Source organism: Orcinus orca, chromosome 1 (genome assembly GCF_937001465.1).
Source record: "Orcinus orca chromosome 1, mOrcOrc1.1, whole genome shotgun sequence".
Classification (NCBI taxonomy): Eukaryota; Metazoa; Chordata; class Mammalia; order Artiodactyla; family Delphinidae; genus Orcinus; species Orcinus orca.
This window is the reverse complement of record NC_064559.1, coordinates 37084877-37106942: the sequence shown is the minus strand read 5'-3', so window position 1 is coordinate 37106942 and position 22066 is coordinate 37084877. Positions and strand designations below refer to the sequence as shown.

The following is a 22066-nucleotide window of genomic DNA, read 5'->3' as shown; positions in this document are numbered from 1 at the left end:
TATGCAACTGCATGTAGTGCACGTAGCTATTAAGTTATTTAAATTTTAGATGCTAGATTATGCTTTCTTTTAAAAAGCTTTATTAAATTTTTGACTACATGAATAACACATACTCATTCCAAAAAAAGTTCAGAAAATACAGTAAAGTATTAAGAAAGGAATAAATACAGCTATGTTCTCATGAAATAGAGAAATAGTCTATATTTGTTATTTTTAAAATTTTGAGCAATTAGCAGGTATATGGCAAATACAGTCATTCCTCGGTATCCACAGGGGATTGGTTCCAGAATCCCCCATCAATACCAAATTCTGAGGATGCTCAAGCCCCTTATATAAAATAGCATATTGTTTGCATATAACCTACGCACAACCTCCCATATACTTTAAATCATCTCTAGATGACTTATAATACCTAATACAATGTAAACACTGTGTAAATAGTTGTAAATAAAATGTAAGTGCTAGGTAAATAGTAGCCAGAACATAGCAAATTCAAGTTTAGCTTTTGGAAGCTTTCAGGATAAAAAAAAATATTTTTGATCTGCAGTCGACTGACTCCATGGATATGAAACCTGCAGATACAGAGGGCCAACTGTACTCATTTCCTACTTGACAATTTTGTTTCCCAATGCTAGTACCATACAAACACTAAAACATGTTTCTTATGTACACTGAGCTAGAACACATCGACTGTTAAGATATAGATTAGTTCTGTAGTGACCTGTTCTCTTTAACCCCCTACAACCCACTGACAACTTTTTTTTTAACTTACCTTTACAAAGTAGAATCTTTTGGAACCAAACCCTATTCCTATCATCTTGACATTTCCGATAAGCATGTCCAGTCAACCGGTACCTAGAGAGAGATTATAATACGTTTTCTCTTCCTAAAAATCACATCTCTGAAACCTAGCCTCCTCAAACCACTAATACAGAAGCACTTCTAAATAAGAAATTTGGCAGAAAGGAGTCAAAACTCCTGGCCCTTCAAGTAAGCAAACTACTTTAGACTTAAGAGTTACTCCCAGCAAAGCCATTTCCATGTCAAGAAAGGACTGAAAAGTCAGAGATGCTACTTAGGCCTTTGGAACCTCACAATCTCTGTTAGTGTGACAACGAGGAACCTCTAGAGGGAGTCACCAAGACAAACTGAGGCTAGAATTAATGCACAAAGCAAGGTGGACACCCTTTCTGAGAATGAATCATACTTACCCATCTTGGCAGGACATATTAACTGGTACCACAGGTGAACCAACTGGAACCTCTTGAAGACCTTCTTTCAAAGGTTGGCATGGTGCTTCTAGAGGAGCAAAGTTGGAATTACTTATACATGCCTGATATAAAAGAGAAAGACAACTCAGGAACTGAAAGTACCTTCACACCGAGGGGCAGAAGGACTCCAATTTCCTGAAGGCATACAGTGAATGGATCTGTTTCCCACAAGCAAGTAGCCAGGATCACAGGTGTAGTCTACAGTCATCCCAGAGACAAAGAGGACCCTATTTCCACCTGTATGCCGACCATGGTGGAGCTCAGAAGGTGGCTGACAGCCTAAAGAAAAAACTTCCCACATAAATACCAACAAAAACTCAAGAACACTAAGTATACAACGTTTGACAATAGACAGTCTGAAACTTTTAAGCCAAAGATCATCAAGCTCTTATTCATTACTGAATGCTTTCTGCTCTTTTGAAGGAACCTGGAACCTTAAAAAAGATCCTCTCAATTATCTACCCTGACTGTATCCCAGATCCAAGGGAGCATTTGCATAAAGAATATATACAACAACACACATAGACTGTTTTGTTACAGAATGGAAGAAATGGGACAGTAATCTGTGCCCCCTTGCTTTTTTCCATAACTCTAGCTTTGGGTGGGAGATAACAAACAAGAATAAACAAGTAAATACCTCATTTTCCTCTCCACTGAGTTTTTACCTTTTTCACAAACTGGTATTTCAGGATCCCAGGTGTTATTGGCTTTGCAACGAACCTGACTGCTGCCCTTCAAAGTAAATCCATTATTACACTTGAATATCACACTGTCATTGTAGAAATATGGGGCTTCCTTGCTAGATATCTTGTATCCATTTGCAATGTGGACATGTGAGCACTGAACAGCAGGGAGGGAAAGTTTACAGACAGGAGCGGGGCCACTCCAGATGCCCGTCTCTTGATCGTTGCTTGTACAACGGATGGTGCTCTCCCCAATGAGGTTGAACTTCACTCCTCTCTCTGGCCCGGGGTTACATGTGTAAGTGACTGTGGTACCATATAGGACATCTGAGGAACTCCCTGTGTGTACTCCATTGTAGATAACAGGGGGTGGTGGGCAGGTGATATCTGGAGAGATGAAAAGTTACTGTACAATTCTGTTCCAGTATTAAACACCAAAGAAGAGAAATGAGGCTGGTATGAATCTTTTGTTATCAGGTTTCTTGAAGGATATGGGTGAGATGTGATGATATGCATTCTATCAAAGCTCATTATGACGCAAAATTCAGTTTAAAAGATTTCATAGGAAAGATTTTTGTAATGTGTTAAAAGTGAAGATGTAGATCAATATCATATTGTGAGGCAGTAAAGTCTGATAGCAAATTATTAATTAAGAAAAGAATTCTTTTTTTAATAACCAGCAGGTCAATAAAAGGCACGGGGGATAGAATTAAACTTTTTTGAGATGGTACATTTTTTTGCTGTGGTGATATGACAGGCTAGCCAAGAATATTTATTGTTGATTGAACATCTACTTTTTGACAGGCAATTGTCTCATCTGCAAAGGAGGGATAGTACCATTTAATTATAATAACTTTGAGGTCTGCAGTCTGATGCTAATGTTACAGATAAGAGGCTAGAGTTCAGAGAAGTTACATAAATTGCCCCCGGTCAATAAGCAGCAGAAATAGAACCTGACTTCAGATCCCACACCAGTTCCCTTTCTCTCCACTAAACTACAGTGTACCCAAAATTAAGGATGGTGGCTCACATACTCATTGACCTCACTACTCTTATTCTCCCATATCACAAAAGAGAATCAGTAACTAAATGCATTTAAATTAAGTGATTGCTAGGCTTTGAAGTAAAAGAAAGCAAAACTGTGCAACTATAACTGTTGACACAGTGAATAGAATGGAATCTAATATTCTTAATCCCATAACATGCCTAAAACAGAAATCTCACAGGATTCTAGACTCTCTGTTATTCATATTTATAGATCTCACATTATTCAAGATCCTCTGTTATTTTTCTACTCACCTTTACAGAGACGAATCTCCATAAACCAAGGAATTGTGCCTTGGCACTGCTGATAAACACTCTCGCTTAGCCGGTACCTAGGGACAAAGAGTCATGACATTTTGCCATCTGGTGACCACTAACCTAAGCAAGAGCTATTGGCTCAATAGCAGACACATTACTTTCGGTACAGGAATCAATAGGAACAAAAACGTAGCCAGCAGCAGCACGACCCACTCATTGCACAGCATGGTTTCCGTTAATGGAAACATAGTGATCAACACTTCCATGAACACGTGACAGGGGGGTCTTTGAGATAAACTCCTACACAGAGCTTGCAGTGTAACTGATAAACCAGACCTAGTTCAGACTGAGACAGTCCTCACTCACCCTTCATCACAAGAAGAGTTGACATCTAGTCTAATAAGTTGGTTCTTGGGTTTTTTAAAGACTTGCTTTCCTATAGGTTCACATTCTGCCACTAAGAAAAGAGAGGAGGATGAGAAATCAACTCAAGGCAATCTCAAAACCAAAAAACATCGACATTCAAAGCCTGGAACCTTTGCATGTGGGGGCAGTGGGTATCCACACTCCCTCAGAGGTACAATGTATGGATTCTTCTCCCACCAGCACATAGCCAGGGTCGCAGCTATATTTTATGGATGTTCCAGGGTCAAAGCGAATCATGTGTCTATCTTCCTTTTGCCCATGGAGGATTTTAGGAGGAGCTTGACAATCTAAAAGAAAGACAGAGAATTTTTCTTATGTAAACAATGATAGAAAGAAACTGAGCCACAGAAAGTGACATTTATGCTACAATTCCACTCTGGTGGCAGTTGTACAGTACAGAAGTAATCTTGTAGCCCAATTTTGGGTAATTTTAGACCAGTGGTTGTCAATTTTTTTTCTGCATTTAGGCAGCTGCAGATTTTTTTTTTTTTCCATTCCCACTGGGTGCTCCAATTCCTCTGTTGTACAAGGAATCATCTTGTACATTTCTAATGGGAGATTCTGACCTATCTGTAGGGTTATTTTGCTGAAGTCAAAATCACTTTTCTTTTAAGAAATCACTGTTAAGACAAACATTTTTCCCAGTTGTTTCCCCTTTAAAGAAATAGGCAACTTAGTGGTCCCTAATGATTTTTTCCCCCAAGGATAATCCTACAAAATGAATGAGAGACAGTGTTTAAAAAGCCTTCTTTATAATTTATCTTCACTATATTTTGTAAAATTGAGGGGACTGGAAGTTGGAAAAGGCCCTGCTGAAGTCCATAACCCCTTCTCTAACGCTTCAGAAGGATGAATCAGTGGCACCTGTTCCGAACATTGGAATACCCACCCTTTTCACAGACTGGTACCGATGGTTCCCATGTGCCTTGGGCATTACATCGGATTCCCTTGCTGCCCTTCATGGTGAAGCCAAATACGCAAGCAAATACCACAGTGTCATTATAGGAATATTGATCTTTCTGCCCGGATGATATTTGGCCTCTTAGGATCTGGGGAGGTGGACACCGAACCTCAGAAACAGAAAGTTCACAGCGTGGGGCAGGGCCGCTCCAGGTCCCAGTCTTCTGACTATCAGTGGTACAACGGATAGTTCTCTCCCCAGTGAGAATGAAGTTCACTCCTTGCTCTGGGCCCCGGTCACAGGTGTAAGTGACTGTGCTTCCATACCGAACATTCATTGAAGAGCTGCCCGTATGTCTTCCATTGAGAATAGGAGGAGGTGGTGGGCAAAGAATTTCTAGGAAATTACAGAGAGAGATGACAAGATTCCGACTGTACTACAAACAAAGAATGTCTCGGGTGTTGCTACATGCCACTCTCACATCCTGGGTTCAGGGACAGTAATATTGGAATCTGTAATGAATCTGTCAAAGCGGCTATAGCAATATAATTCAGAAAGTATGATTTAAAACTTTATTCCTGAATATATCTACTTTGCTGATCCTTTGATTTCTTTTACCAAGTATATAATCTCCTTTATGTGCATGGCCTGGCTGGCAATTGTACATAGTTTTCAGAGAAAGAAAAGCTTAGAAACCCTGTTTTACTTGAGTAAGCAAAGGACAAAGAGGTAATTCAAGGATGTTTCAGTGAAGAACATATCCCTTAAAGATCTAAAGATCTCTGGGGGAGATCTTTGCTCTATAAGATCCTATATAGTAAGAAATGCATGAAAACTTTCAGTTAAGCTGAGAATGTGGTGTCCTGTTGAACCTCTGGCCAAGGAACTAGTTGCAAACCACAGTCACTTAACCTACCTTCACATACTGGAAATTTGGTCCAAAAAGTACGCTGTCCAACAATTACACACTGGCTAGAAGGTTGGCCTTGTAATCGATACCTGGAGACAAAGGGAGGTCATTCAGAACTATTAGGCAGAACAAAACCCTCTATTTAAAATCCAAGTTCACTTAATTTGTGGGCACCAACTCCTTTTATTGGCATTATCTCTCACAACCTTAAGCTGCCCATCGACCGTCACAGAGAAACCATCTGCAGGTTTCACAGTACACACCATGCACACATAAGTCAAATGAATTAAATCTCATAGGCCCTCTAGACACTCACCCTTCACTACAGAAAAAGTTCACAGTTGCACCAACCCGAAGACTTGTGGGCCTCTTTAACTGCCCATTGAGAAATGGTCCTGGAGGCTTACACTCTGCCTCTAAGAAAACAAGCCAGAGATGAGCAAAGTGTGGCAAGTAACATAGTAGCCCAAATTCTTAACATTGATTGTAAATTTAGGGTACCTTTACATGTGGGAGCGACAGCACTCCAGTCTCCCGAAGACAAACAGCGAATGGTCTTTTCTCCAAGAAGCAAGTAACCAGGTTCACAGCTGTAGGTCACAGACAATCCCGGGGCAAAGGAATCAACGCTCTCCCCTGTGTGATACCCATTGGCGATTGTGGGAAGTGATGGACACTCCAGGGAGATATCTTTACACACACACATTAGGAAAAATGTCATCAGATAGCTCCTTCACAGTCTGTATTTTGACTTAGTACATACATCCAAATAAATGATACATGGTCTATGCTAAGCAGTCGTCATTAATTTTTAACTCAGTCTTTTAAAGATCAAACAGGTATGGTTTAATTATATCCATTTTATACCACAAATAGTACATTATTTTTTATTTTTAGTTACACTTTATGAATCACATTTGCAGCGTGAAAAACTTCAATTACCAAAAAAAAAGTCCATTTTCACTCATACTCTCATTCTACCCTTAAGCCTATTTTCTGCTCCAAAAGTAGCATGTTGTTATTTATGGGGTTATCCTGCCAGATACTAGTAATATAGTGTTTCTGGATCCTATATGTGATATATCTATACACATATTTTGGGTGTGTATGTATACTCAATACATATTATTCTAGGCCCTGCTTTATTTGCTTAATAATCTATATCTTTCCATGTCAATATATATAGGCCTATCTAAATCTTTATAATCTTTAATCCTATCTATAATCTTTAATTGTTTTGCATGGTCACCCCACTTGAGACTATCTTCAGATCTTCCCTCCCTCCAAGACTATATATCTGTTTACAGACAGATAGAACCATATTTTTCTAATAATAATTTTTCAACCCTTTAATCAATTTAGAATTTATCAATATTGTTCTTTATTAAGAAAATAAATACCTTATTTTGATGGTATAATTTTTGTCAAATATTGCCGGTTCCCATAATTACATAACTGAAATTCAGATTTAGAGTTCAGCAGCAACATAAACCACACCAAATAATAAGGAAAGGAAGAGCTTACAGTAGTTCTTATTTTCAAAGTTACTTGATTTGAAATGTTATGGCTTAGGACATGAGTTTGAAAAATAGTGGATCACTCAGAAAGTATTTATAGAGGCCAAAGAGAACAGCACATCATTTCTGCCAGACTATACTAACAGCTTTTATAGATCAATTTTAAATCTATTCATTGTGTTTTTGCTATTAGAGCCCACATTTCTTCTCGTTTTAACAATAACCCAGATATGCAGTTGAAAACTGTAAAACCCAATTCCCGCAGTCCAAACAAACTCTGGCCCCCATCCTTGTGGGACTTATTCCATTCAATTATTAGGTGTGTTTAGTTAGATTTTTCCATTACAGTTTAAAATTCTTTGCTCTACTGATGTTTGTTGAATGAACATTTACATCCCTCTACAACCAAGAAAAAGCCAGGAAACTGTAATTTTCACCCTTTCCGTTGTTTCCTCCCTCCACCCTTACCATTCATACATCCACACTGTTCTTCCTTCAGAATGATACCAAACTTAATCTGCACAGAAATGCGAGGCTCCAAGCTCCTGAATCAGTTTTATTTTCATTCTACTCACCACTCTCACAGATTGGTAGTGGTGTTGGTCCCCATGTTTTATTTGCTTGGCACCAAACAGTTTTGTTTCCTTTCATGGTGAAGTTGGCATTACAGGTAAATGTCACAGAATCACCATGTCTGTATGGTGGTCTAGACATTTTATTTCTGTATCCACCTGGTACTATGGGCTCAGAGCAAATAGAATTTTTATTGTAATATTCACAGATAGGAGCAGCTTTATCCCAGATTCCATTTACATTGTCTTTAGTTATACAAAAAAGAATACTTTCTCCAATGAGGCGGAAGGCACTCGAGCAGCTGTACCTCACCACAGCGTTAACAGCTATGGGACTAGGATGATAACTATTCCGCCCATTTTTGATACGAGGAGGAGGGTCACAAAAAATCCCTGCAAAGTAGAAAAGAAAATATGTGGTCATACTGATCATGACAATAAGATTCAAATTTAGATAAAAGTCCAAATATAGGTCATGTCACTTTTTCAGAAATAGACTTAGAAATTTGTATAATTTATTTCTTACTCATAGTCCCTGCCTGTCCCCAAGTTCCTAAATTCTTACCTTTCTCTTGATCCTCAGCAAACAAAGCAATATAGGACTATAAGCCATCTTGACCAAACAATAACAATGAAACAGAACTTATTAAATAGTTCTGTGTCCAATCAACTTTAATAATGAAACAAAAGGCAAACAGTACATGAAAATAATATGTTAATGACATACTAATCACACGTGGAGAGGCACATGGACTAATGAAATCTGGGCTCATTAGACCTGGTTTCAAATCCCCACAGTCATTCAATAGCTGTGTGACCTTAGGCAAGTCTCACCCTCTTTAAGCCTCAGTTTCCTAGTCTAGTATAATTCAATGTTGTAATGAGAATCCAGTGACATAAAACTACCTGAAAGGGGCAAGTACAGTACCTGGAACATACTAATTGTGCAGTGCCTGTTTCAAACACACAGCTGGTGCTATAAGTAGTGAGACCACATTCTGTCCCATTACAAAAGATACTGCAGCCTCACTGCAAGTCATTTGTCATCCTTTGATGCTGGTCCCAGTTGAAAGACCCACAGGAAGTGATCAGAGGTTTGGAATAGTGACCTCATACCTTTTATTTATTTGTCCTAATAGGCATGAAGAATATTAATTGTTTATAGTTGTGTTGGTATATGCACACCTTTCCTGAGTGAGTCTTAGAATAAAGGAAAAATTGCCAACCTCCAAAACTTCTGGTTGATTTCCATTTAGCTCCAAGAATTGCTCATCAGATGAGGAAATGGCATAAGAAGACACAGCCAAACCATTTCAGCACATCAGTGTTATTCATTTTCAGTAGGGGTAACTTTCGAGAGCCTTTATCCTTATACACATAGAATACTCAATACCATATGTAGTCAACTGAATAAATTTAGCTTTGTTCTGCATTCTAGAACATACAGAAAAGTGGCATATATATGTTCATATTGATAAGATTTTATAATTGATAAATGCATGAGAATACACCAAAAATCAAGAGGCACGATCCATACTCGATTATTTTTGCTTTCTACTCACGTTCACAGACAGGAAACTTATTATTCCAGAGTACTCTCATTCCTTCTGAGACACACTGACTAGAAGATTGGCCATTTAACCGGTACCTTAAACAATAAGGGGCAGCAAATCATCACCAGAACAAAACAATTCTCGGTTGCATGGAATTCATCACTTCTCTCAAGTATATGGTATTAATGGCCTCTATTTTTATAAGCATTTCTGGCTTAAGGAAAATGTCTAAGATTGTGAATCAGCCAAGCTATGTGAGGACTTCAGACCAGCTAAAAACACAGAGAAAACAGTCCTAATGATCTGTTCTTTTCTTGAATTCTCTCTTTCCTCTTTGGCATCCAAATCAAGATTTTCTTGACCATTAGAAGAGCATAACCTCAGTTCCTAATAAAGAAAACATCAAAGACTTTGTTCCCTAATCTCACTTCAAAGAGCTCCTCTTACTGAACCCCCAACATCTATTCAGACTCCATAATAGAAGCCTTAACTTCGGAGCCCAAACTGCTTTTGCACATGATGAAAGGATAATTCTCAGCTTTGGCTGGCCATGCACAATATACACATTTGGAGAAAATCAATGGAATTTGCTTAATAACAGAATTCTTAATCATAAAGGGTAAAGAAAAGGAGAGAAAAGAATTTTAACTACCTTTAAAGGTCACACTTTGCAATGCTTAGCTATGGATCATAGGCCCCAAGTCAGGCCCCATCACCTTGCACTCACCCCTTATCACAAACAAATGCAACCTCTGCCCCAAGCTGGAGATTAGGAGGAGCTACCACATGACCGTTGAGAAGTTGGTCTGGAATGGCATCACATGATTTCGCTAGGAAAAAAGAGACAAGGCTGGCACATGAAGAGTCAGGAAACAGCTAAGTTTCCTTGAGATGGAATAGACCTTTAGGCACCTTCACAGTTGGGGGCTGGATGCCTCCAGGTTCCCAAGGAGGTACACTGCATAGGGTTAGTTCCAATGAGAGTATAGCCAGGCTCACAGCTGTAGGACACTTCCTGTCCAACTGCAAAGAATTCCTCATCCAATCTGTTATAATTACCGTGGTAGATATGTGGAGGTGGTAGACACCCTGAGAAAAGAACAGGACCAGAGTCCTTTTATTTCTGAAATAAGAACTTTCTTCTCTACAACCTAAGCCAACTTGAGGTTGGCAGGAGTTGGATGAAGGTGGTCATGTCAATTCTCCAAAGTATAAGGCAAACACTATTTTGGGTGAGGTGCAGTGGGGCTAACATGTGTTACATATTTTAGACACGATCAACCTTGCATCTATCTTCCTTCTGTACCTTGATCTATGCCAGGAAACATTATTCCCATTCATCATTTTCCCATTTCATTTAAATGGATATACTCTCATTAATGTTGTAGCCAAGGGAATCAAACTATTATAATGCATTTTTACCACCAAAAATCTCCTCTTTCTTCCTGCTTCCCAAACCACTGATGAAGTTTCTGAGCCTTATGGGAGGCGCTCCCAATGTTGCCAGGTTTTTAGTAAGTCAGGCACTTCTCAATAAGAGTAGGGGAGAAAGGGGGAATGGGGGAAGTGACTTGATCTTAACTCTAGCCTTATTCCATAAAGGCTACATTTTTCAATAGGAGAATGTATAATACCTATAGTAATTTGAATCAAATTCTGATCAGCCCATTTCCCCCATTGGCCTGGCCAATAGGATTGAGAGTTTATTTTATCCTCATTTAAATAAAATCTAATCACATATGATTTTTTTAACGTCTGTATTGGAGTATAATTGCTTTACAATGGTGTGTTAGTTTCTGCTTTATAACAAAGTGAATCAGTTATACATATACATATATCCCCATATCTCTTCCCTCTTGCATCTCCCTCCCTCCCACCCTCCCTATCCCACCCCTCTAGGTGGTCACAAAGCACTGAGCTGATCTCCCTGTGCTATGTGGCTGCCTCCCACTACCTATCTATTTTACGTTTGGTAGTGTATATATGTCCATGCCACTCTCTCACTTTGTCCCAGCTTACCCTTCCCCCTCCCTGTATCCTCAAGTCCATTCTCTAGTAGGTCTACATCTTTATTCCCGTCTTGCCCCTAGGTTCTTCATGATCTTTTTTTTTTTTAGATTCCATATATATGTGTTAGCATATGGTATTTGTTTTTCTCTTTCTGACTTACTTCATTCTGTATGATAGACTCTATGTCCATCCACCTCACTACAAATAACTCAATTTCGTTTCTTTTTATGGCTGGGTAATATTCCATTATATATATGTGCCACATCTTCTTTATCCATTCATCTGTTGTTGGACACTTAGGTTGCTTCTGTCTCCTGGCTATTGTAAATAGAGCTGCAATGAACATTTTGGTACATGACTCTTTTTGAATTATGGTTTTCTCAGGGTGTGTGCCCAGTAGTGGGAATGCTGGGTCGTATGGTAGTTCTATTTTTAGTTTTTTCAGGAACCTCCATACTGTTCTCCATAGTGGCTGTATCAATTTACATTCCCACCAACAGTGCAAGAGGGTTCCCTTTTCTCCACACCCTCTCCAGCATTTATTGTTTGTAGATTTCTTGATGATGGCCATTCTGACGGGTGTGAGATGATATTTCATTGTAGTTTTTATTTGCATTTCTCTAGTGATTAATGATGTTGAGCATTCTTTCATGTGTTTGTTGGCAATCTCATGTGTTTGTTGGCAATCACATATGATTTTAATCATATTAAAATCTCTGATCATTAGCTCTGGTACTACCTGCATTTTTTTAAAATGTCTTCTAATTTCCCCTACATTAATGCATATCTAGCACTGTCCCAGAATATAGTAAATTTCCCAACTCTTCAACATTTAGATACTACTTTCAAAGTTTACTTTTAAATTCTTTAACCAGGATACCCAACTACATACACTGTCTTTATCCTCCTCTTCTCATAGGTACCATGTATCTATTCCTCCCAAAGTCTCAATTTATTTCTATGTCCCCAAAGTTTCAGCCCAACTCACCCTTGAAGCACCTTGGCAGTGGAGGGTTCCATTTGCTGTTTGGTTGGCACCATACTGTGTTGCTGCCTTTCATGGTAAAGCCGGGCTTACACTTAAACATCACAGAATCATTTAAGGAAAATGAGCGTCTAAATCCAGATTCCATAATTCCATTTTCAACTTCTGGAATTGGGCATTTGACTACAGGAATACACCGAGGGGGAGGGCTGTTCCAGATGCCAATTCGATTGTCTTTGCTGGTGCAATATATTGACTTTTCACCCACGAGGTCAAACAGCTTTTTCCCATTCTGTCCAACATGGCACTTATAAGTAACCACCATTCCATAGTAAAAGTCCTCGCTACTGCTGCTGTAAAAGCCTCCATTGGAGATGGCTGGGGGTGACTCACAAGGAATAGCTTGGGGAGGATGGGGTACATAGGAAAAGAGAGAAGGCATTTAAATATTATACCTTCTGGGAATTTTGTCTTAACTCTTGCAAACCAAACTTCCACTTAGCCTACAATTAACCCCTATTATTGAAATTCTGTATCCTCATCTCAAAGATGGTTCTAAATGGGAAGTAGCAAGGTAGGAAGATACACAGAACTGGCCTGATAAAAACCCACAAAAATCTGATCTGGTCACCAGTCCTGAACCCCAAAGTACAGATAAACTGTTATAAACAGGCACCTAGGTTGGCGAACGTTTTGCATGGATTAAAGTTAGCAGTGTGTAATCTTGTGGCATATTTTAGATTTGAGCACTTATTCACTATGAGATAATGTATCATCAAAAGACAATAAGCAAAGGAATGTGTAATGGGATTGGGGGCATGGAAGAAGATAAACCACAGATCTGTGTTCAGAACTACTCAAGCCAAGTGTAACCCACCTGGGTACTTATTTTGATGTGTAGATGCCCACTTTCTCTTTGGAGGGGGACAAGAGGAATTACCTAGGTGCAATAAAGGGAAAATTCTACTCACATTCACAAAAAGGCATTTCCTTATCCCAGGTTACAATATTGTCTGAGATAATACATGTGGCAGAGGAGTCACCAATGAGTCGATATCTAAAGACAAAGAGATGAGTGATCATCTCCCAGCTGGACATTTTAGGAAAGCTTAGTTCTTTTCCCACTGAAAGAATGGCAAAGAATAGAATATCATATATGACAAATAATGGTGACAGATTAAGGACTCATACAAAAGATTCAACAACCTAAAGACAAATGAAACTTGACCTCCTGGTCAGTAACACTGAAGATTTAAAATTGGAAGAAGAATAGCCCAAATCTTTTTCTCTTCTAGGGATCCTCTCTACTAGGTAATCCTGAAGAGTTGCCTCTGGAGCAGATCAGAGAGGTGATTCTCTTTTTACTTATCTATGGTTAAGGGTGGGTGGCAATTACTCAGCTCTCTTTTGGAAGATGGGTGATTTCGGGTTGAAACTAGTGTTCTAATATCCATGTACTCTGGAGATGTCTCCTGGCGACTCACCCTTTATCACAAGAATATGTAATTGTTGACCCAAACACGATACCCCTGGGTGCAAGGACAGAGCCATGGAGGAGTTCTCTAGGACTCACACATGATTTACCTATAAGGGAGAACAAGACAAAACAGGATTTGGGACTGGGATTTGGGGGATGTTTTGTGTTTTACATTAAATTCCAACCTGACTGGACTTGCTGAGTAGTCTACTTATGTTTATTCAAAGAAATTTGGGGCATTTACAAAACTTCTGTCTTCCAAAGGATCAGTCAACACCATAACACTATTTGTTTAATGCATGTAGTCTATGTTTCTGAGCATGGATGCAAACATTATTTGTAGTCAGCCATAATTTATAATCTCTATTTCCCCTTTTTATATTCTGTCAGTTGATGGCAACATCTACCAAGTCTTATGGCTTAAAACAAAAAAAACTCACAGTCATCATTTCCTATCTGTAACTCATTTTCTCTACCCCCTGTCCTTAATTCAATAGATCACCAAGTTTTCATGACTGGATTCCAGAAATCTCTCTCCAAGCCAACTATTTTGCCACCACTATAATCTCTCATTGGATCATCGAGTAATAAAATTTACCTTTCTAATGCTGGTCGCCATTGGTCCAGCACATCTTCTATGCTGCTGCACACATTATCTTTCAGAAGTACAAATGTGGTCACGCCACTCCCCACTTTCAAAAACTTACAATGATTACCATTGTTTATTGGAAAAGAATGCATGGCCCACCACACTTAAACTCCAATACACTTAATCAACTACTATTCCTCATCATGCACCTTATATTCTAACCACTCTGAATTTTTCTGTTTTCCAGAGACATCATATTCTTCCATACCTTTATGCGTTGGCATATGCTGTTTCCTCTGTCTGTAATGCCTAGATTTCTCTATCCTTCTAGATAGTACTTATTATTTACTTCTCTATGATATCATAAAATTTTATCTCTATAAATAAAAGAAATTACACCATAGTACAGTATTTGTTTAAAAATCAGTCTTTACAAATAACATAGGACTTCCTCAATGACAGAGACTAGCAGATTAATTTTTATATCTCTTCCAAGCCCCACCATCTAGCCTAACGCTTCATACCCAGTGGTTACTCAAAAATATTTCTTGAATTGAGTTGGGTGAAAACTAATATGAGGTGAAACTAATATTCCTTGTATACTAACTTCTAAGATCACTGTAACACAGTACAGAGACCATAGAACAAGGTCATGAAGATTATAGGATAAACAGGGTTGGCCAGCTGTGCGACTTAACCCCAATACCTGATACTTAATACCCTTAGGAATAAAAGAAAACATGGAGAACCTAGGAGCCCTTTTCATTTGAGATTACTTACTAACTTTCTCATCTTTTATCTTGAAAATAATAGGTTAGCCCATAGAGACATGCTATAGACCCAAAGATTCTTCTATTACTGATTACTCACGTTTACAGACTGGCTGAGCATCTGACCACTTGGAGGTTTCTAGGCAGGTGATAAAGAATGACCTCTTGACATACCCAGGAAGACATTCATATTGCCAAGTTGTCCCAACAGCAAACTCAGACTGATCACTCTGAATTTTAGGCTTAGCAAAAGGATACCTTGGCAGGAACTTACACTGACCTAGAGACAAAGACCACAGGAATATCAAAACTAAGAGAGACTAAAATCTCTATTCGGCTTGTTTTGTCACCAGTTACAATGACAACTTTGATCTTTAGACAGTAAACCCAAGATGTCAATATTTTCTGGGTCAAAGAAGATATTGCGGTATGAATGCATATTGAATGCAAGAGAAATAAGCTCGGGAGTTCAAAGGCATTTTAGGATAGACTTCAGAAGAAGAGCTGGAGAAAATCATTTTTTAGTAAAATTCCATAAAGGCCCTGGAGTTGTTCTATCTTCTTACAACCTCATAAATAAAAACTAAAACCTTATAAGTAAAAACTTTTCTGGAAAAGCACAGGAAACAAGTATATCAGACCTTGAAAGCTCATCACATGTATGATCCTCTAAAATTACTTTAATGAATTAACATTACTATCTTAGTCATTAAACCTTTAGGTCCTAGCAAGAAGAAAATAGGGTTGTTTTTTATTCTTTATTATTTTATTCCATTAACCTAGTAGAGTAATATACCCCCAAAAGAGTTAATACTTCCTGATGGGTACCAGATAAAAGGAGCCAGTTTTTTCAAGACACTTCTCTGTGACTTAAAATAATTATGATGATGATGATGAAGATGAAACAAATCTTATTCTAGGAGATGGGTAAGAAACTGTAACACCCAGATACTTGAGGATGTACCTGGAAAAGAATTTTTCTAGGTATGAAAGAGAGTTCAAGTTTCAACTCCAGAATGGTGGTATATTTGAATATCAAATTTATAAATCTCCTTTTTCAAACAAATCTGAAACTGATACAGGTGTATGTCAAAGAACAAACATGGACTAACTGACACAAAGGTAAACACAGAACTCCCAAAGTTGTGGCCAGACCCAGCCTTTTTGTGGCCCAACACTTCTGTTGGAGAAGTCATATGGACAGGATCTAAGAATAGCCATTACTGTTGGGACCCAGATCCCACTGTAGGTCTCCTATTTCTTTCCTCAACTCCTTTGGTTTCCTCCATTAACACCTACAAATGTTTCCAAATGCATACTTTCTCAAAACAGCAAGACTCTATAGGGAAAGTCAGGGTTTGACCTCAATGAAGACCAACTTCACGACTCTGCCATTATTTGTACTAATTCACCCTAATCAAATGATTTAACCTGTAATTATCCAATGTGAATAAGAACAATCCTAAATAATTTTCCACAATCTGAAAACCAATTTGGGTTTACAAGATTTAATCAATAGTGATGACATGGACCGAGAAGTAACCAAGATCTTGAAGCAAAAAAAGTAGAAGGTGAAAGGAGATAAGAATCATACTTTCTGGATGAGAAACAATGGGAAATTTTTATCTTCAATGAGACTTAGGGACATCTCTCCCTCGGGGGACACCAGCTCTTATTAGTAATGATATTGCCAAAATTCCAGGTCACAGGACAGAATTTCCAGCAATCATGTTCTCTTCCATATCAGAAAAGGGAAAGTTAGCCTATGAACCATTAAGTAACATTAATTTTCTTAAGAGTCATTGGACCCTCTTCACATCTTTTTAAAATCAGGAGTAAACATCAGTGTAGATCATGACTGGATCTAAAATAGAATATAGTGACAAAACATTGACATACACATCCCTTGAACCATGTTAACAGTAACTAGGCAAAGGACTTTCTAGAGAACAGAAATACATTTAACTCTTTATTTGTGTCTAAGGGGATTTACCTGGACTGGCTTAGAAATACATTTGAAATGAATGAAGAACAAATATACAAGATGATCAAAATAACCCTGAAATTTAGGTGAGATAGCAGGTAGGAGGAAATATTATTATTGATAATGAGAATTACTATGATCAGATAACATAACACTGGGTTTCCTGTCTATCTGATCATTTTTGAATGATGGGTGTGCATATGAACCAAGATACTGTCTTAAGCACAGAATATGCATCAGTGAACATTAGACACAGGGCTCTCACATTCATGGAATTTATATTCCAATAGAGGGAGAGGGACCATAAGTAAATACCAATAAATAAATAGATGGTAGGTAAAGGAAATAAACAGGGTGATGTAACAAAATGAATGCATTGGAAAAAGGAGGGGACAGGATGGCATACGACTTCAGTTATGATGGTTAAAGAAGGCTTATGAAGAGGAGACATTTGAGTTATGACTGAAGGATAAGAAGGTGCCAGACAGGTAAAGTGCTGGGTAAAAGCATTTTAGGCAGAAGCCTAACAGCAGGGATGGATTTACTATGCTTTAGGGATAAACGGAAAGCAAGTGTGGCTGGAACTTAGTGATCAGAGTGAAATGGAATCGAGTTAAAAAGCCCAGAAGGTAGGATTGCACAGGGCTTCTTAGTCCACAGGAAGATGTCCCCATCTTATTCTGGGTAGGAGTCACTGGAGAGTTCAAGCAAGAGAGTCACATGGCCTGATTTAACTTTTTAAAAATATAGTCTGGCAATTGGATGGAGAATGGACTGGACTTTTACTTTCAGAAGTAGGGAGTGCAGTCTGGAAGCTATTATAGTAGCTTAGACCAAAATAATGAAGCTTGAGCACAAGGAGACAGTGAGAAATGGGTGACTGTTGTACTTAAATGTGGGGCTAAGGGAATGGGAGGATTCAGTAATGACTTTTAGGCTTTTGACTTGAGCGACTTGGTTGATGGTGATACCATGTACTGAGATTCATCAGGCATTAAAGACAGATAAAGGCCTTGATCTCATAGAACTTGTATACCAGTGAAGGAACAAGCAAGTAAATGAATAAGAAGGTTTTATATGATGATAGGTGCTCTGTGGAAAATAAAACATGGTTATGTGATAGAGAGTGACCTGGGGAATAGACTACTTCAGGTAAGAGTCAGAGCGTCACAGAAAAGTGTCAGTGGAGCTGAGATCTGAATGTTGAGGAGACAGGTAAGGGATGACCCATAGAAGAGCATTTTAAGAGAGGAACACCTAGTGCATAGCTAAACAAACATGACTCCACTTAAGGAATAGAAAGAAGGCCAGTGTGGCTGGAGAAGAATCAGTGAGGGAGGAGTACAGAGAACTTCAGAGAAGCAGAGGCCTGGAGTTGAGGTTAAGGAGCATGGATTTTGTCCTAATGTGATGGGTAGCCCTTGGCAGGTTTTAACCAGAGGAGAGAAAAAGATCTGATCTCAGATGGAGGTAGATGATTGGAAAATAAGGGAATTCCTACTTGATGATTTAATTTTCTTAGTGTTGGTTAAGGTGAGGCAGTCAGTCAAGGCAAGAGTGAAATTTAAGAGCACAGGAAATTTGAATTGGCTTATGCAAATAGATAAAAGGAGAAAAATGAAAACACTCTGAGAAGGAAATTTGCTCTTTAAGACACTTGCTTCAGAATTTCCCAGAGTGCTTGTTAAATCTCAGCTTCCTGGGCCACCCCCACCCCAAACATATGAATCTCTGGAAGGTGAGATGGAACCCAGAAACCTGTATTTTTAAAAGGCGCCACGATTCCTCAAAAAATTAACAACAGAACTACCATACGATCCAGCAATTCCACTTCTGGGGATATATACAAAGGAAATGAAAACACTAACTTGAAAAGATAACTACACCCCCATGTTCACAGTGGCATTATTTACAAATGGAAACATAGCCAACTCATGGAAACAGCCTAGGTGTCCATCAATAGATGAATGGATAAAGAAGTTGTGGATGAATATATACAATGGAATATCATTCAGCCATTAAGAAAACAAGGGAATCCTACCACTTGCAACCACATGGATGGACCTTGAAAGCATTATACTAAGTGAAATAGTGAAATAAGTCACACAGAGACATACATATAATGTATGATCTCACTTTTATGTGGAATCTAAAAACAAAAAGACAAAGTTTGGAAAAAAGATCAGATTTGTGGTTATTGGAGGCAGGGAGTGGGAGGAGAGAGAATTGGAGGAAGGTGGTCAAAAAGTTCAAACTTCCAGTTATAAGAAAAATAAATACTAGTGATGCAATGTCCAACACGATGATTATAGTTAACATGGTTTTATGATACATAGGAAAATTGTTAATAGAGTAGATCCTAAGAGTTCTCATCACAAGGAGAAAATTTTTCTTTTCTTTTTATTGTATCTATATGAGATGATGGATGTTAACTAAACTTACTATGGTAATCATTCCACAATATATGTAAATCAAACCATCATGCAAAAGTCAGGAGGGGGCGTGGGTATAGCATGAGCAAAGGACTTTGGGGTGTCAGTCAGGCAAGAAGATGAGCAGTGCATTTGTGATAGGAAGCAGTGGGGAATCAGGAGGGGCATGCTTAGGTGAGAGCCAATTACCAAAGGATTGAAAGGCTGAAGACAGATTTTTTTTTTTAATTCCAAAGGCAGTAGGAAGCCCTTTTAGATTTTTGAGCAAGGGAGTGGAATAATGAAAAAAAATGTTTTTAAATTTTAGTTTTCACCATTGGAAAAGTTAAAGACTGGTATCAGAATTACCTATAAGAGAGGAGGTTGTTACAAAGGTAATCATAATGAATATGGTTAGAATATTGGTGTAAGAATAAGACAAACAACAGAAGCACATTAGCTGTGACAGTCGACAGAAAGGTAGACCTGATCTTTCGTGCATCTGGAGTTAAATGACCGAAAGGGTGGTCCTGCTCTGGTACTGGAAGGGGATGCTCTGGCATCCTTGTAGGGTACAATGAATTGACAGGACTGGAAAAGAAGTTATTTTCAATTGATAGCATCCTCTCTGAAATTTAGAAAAAGGAATGGAATTCTGGTAAGAAGTCAGGTCGGGAACTGTGACACACGGAGGTGTTAGAGAATGCTGTGAAAGTGTTTGTTCAAAGAGTTAATATGCAGGAGAGAGAGAGATGAAGATAATGGTTTGGGGAAATGTTCAGTTAAGGGTCAGGATAAAGTTGAATGTCAGGAAGCAGACAAAGTGAACTGTAATAGAACAAACGTATGCACTGTCTCTTAACAAGCTGGGCGTGGTCAAGCTTAAATGCTGACTCCATCAAAACAGGTCCAGACAGTCGTCTTATTACTGGCATCTAGTAGTGACATCCAACATCTAACTTTCATTTGCCTAATTTCATCTGATATTCAGGGCAGCCAAGTAAGGGTAGGGCTGCTTATCTCTAGTTTCATTTTACCGATGAAGAAACTGAGGTGAGGGAGCAAAATGACTTGCCAAAAGTCACACAGTATTGAGGTCTGTATACAGTAAACTTCTTAATAAACTGGGAATCCAATGTACTCTGAAAATTATTAAAAAGTTATACCTATCTTATCACTTAGAGACTCCAATCTTTAAAAATTACAATACTTCTTTAAAATTAAGCCAGTCTGAAGGAAGAAAATTATAATAAACATTTAATGACACCTTCTGGAGCTCTTACCATTACAGAAGGTAAATAACACAAAGAACTGCAGTTTTTATTCACGTATCAACTTTTCTAAATAACTCCAGATGTTTGTCGTTTAGACCCACGCCTGGGGATCAGACATTATTCTTATTCTGGGAAGGCAGCAGGAGGCTGTGCTGCTTTTACCAGGCAGGAGGGAGTTCAGTGTGCACAGAAACTCCCGCGCCTAGCGGAGCATGCAACAGATTCGCATGCACTCAGCACGAGTAGGCTTCGGATACGTGTCCGGGCGTTAGAGCTCAAAGACCTCCAGACCCAGAGCGCTGAGCACCTGCTGAGTCCCGGGGGCGGGGAGCCCGGAGGGCACAGAGCGGGCACGCCACGCCACAAGCCACACTGGGCAGATCACATAGTGCAGATCACATAGTGCGTCTCTGATGCAGCCTGCAATTCTAGTGGTCCCAGCCCAGGAGGAGCGAGCGGGGACGTTCAGGACCAAGAGATCTCGGGGTCCCCCAAAGCGAGCGAGGCATGCAAGACTTCCCCGCCTTCTAACTTTTGCCTGTCTCCTTTGCATCGCGGCACAGAGTCCGTCCCAGCCCCAGACGCGTCCCTACCTCCGTGCTCCCATTCCCAGCTCACCGAGGACCCCTGGCACGGCGAAAGCCAAGAAAACCCAGAGCGGACCCGAGGCGCCCATGCCAAGGCTGCAGCCCCAGCGGCTGGATGCGTCTGAGACCCGCAAGCCTCCGGCAGCTCCGAGATGACAGGGCTGGAGAAGGGGGCAGCTGCAAGCAGGGGAAGGTGGGCCCTTAAGTAGTGTCTGGCACCACGTGCTAGCTTGAGCGCGCACCTGCTGGCTGCTGGGGGCGGGACCACGCGGTGAGGGCTGCAGAGCGGGCGAGGGGTTGGCCGGGGGCGGGCGGGCAGAAGAACTCTGATTCAGTCTTTGGCTCAGACTCTACTCGTCAGTGCAGTGGCTTTCCAACGTTTTTGACCACGCCACCCAGTGCATCCACTTTTGTCTCTCTGGAGAACTGAAACAAAATAGTACTGGCTTTACTAATGTACAACGCTCGCTTCCATTCTATTCTATTCTGTTCTATTCTATTATCAACGCCTTTCCTTTCCACTCCTCCCCTTTCCTCCCATTCCCTCCCTTCCCCTTCACTCCCCTCCCCCTCTCTCTTGAAAATTCTGGTTTGGATTCGCTAAATTCATTTCAAAAGTTATTAATGTTTCCAACCCTCCGTTTGAAAACCGTTTATTTACAAAGGAAACTTAGGAACAGCAACCAGCTCTGCTGTTCTTTTCTTTTTCTTTTGAAGTAATTACTACAGAAAAGTTGCAAAAATAATACAAAGAATCCCTATACACCCATCACTCGATTCTCCAAATGTTAACATTTTACTGTATTTTCTTTATCATTCTCCATCTCTATTTCTAGATAAATAG

The 22066-nt window shown here is 39.4% G+C and overlaps 1 protein-coding gene across 3 annotated transcripts in view; it reads right to left on the bottom strand.

Moving 5' to 3' along the window:
* The window catches only part of CR2 (complement C3d receptor 2), a 34183-nt gene extending 12774 nt beyond the window's left edge, over nt 1-21409 (bottom strand). Inside the window, exons 1-20 of one of the 3 annotated variants that reach the window (XM_004282412.3) lie at nt 21254-21397; nt 15067-15246; nt 13615-13714; nt 13102-13187; nt 12134-12532; nt 10048-10224; nt 9863-9965; nt 9145-9230; nt 7586-7975; nt 5995-6183; nt 5810-5909; nt 5500-5582; nt 4572-4979; nt 3793-3969; nt 3623-3713; nt 3254-3330; nt 1937-2341; nt 1374-1550; nt 1212-1299; nt 773-855 (exon numbers count right to left, since the gene is read on the bottom strand). In XM_004282412.3, coding sequence (XP_004282460.1) covers nt 773-855; nt 1212-1299; nt 1374-1550; nt 1937-2341; nt 3254-3330; nt 3623-3713; nt 3793-3969; nt 4572-4979; nt 5500-5582; nt 5810-5909; nt 5995-6183; nt 7586-7975; nt 9145-9230; nt 9863-9965; nt 10048-10224; nt 12134-12532; nt 13102-13187; nt 13615-13714; nt 15067-15246; nt 21254-21311 — 3457 coding nt within the window. In that variant the 5' untranslated portion in view covers nt 21312-21397. Of the gene's footprint in view, nt 1-772; nt 856-1211; nt 1300-1373; nt 1551-1936; nt 2342-3253; nt 3331-3622; nt 3714-3792; nt 3970-4571; nt 4980-5499; nt 5583-5809; nt 5910-5994; nt 6184-7585; nt 7976-9144; nt 9231-9862; nt 9966-10047; nt 10225-12133; nt 12533-13101; nt 13188-13614; nt 13715-15066; nt 15247-21253 lie in introns of all 3 variants that reach the window. The other 2 variants (XM_033410476.2, XM_033410477.2) reach the window with 2 other exon arrangements.
* Nucleotides 21410-22066: the final 657 nt, after the last annotated feature.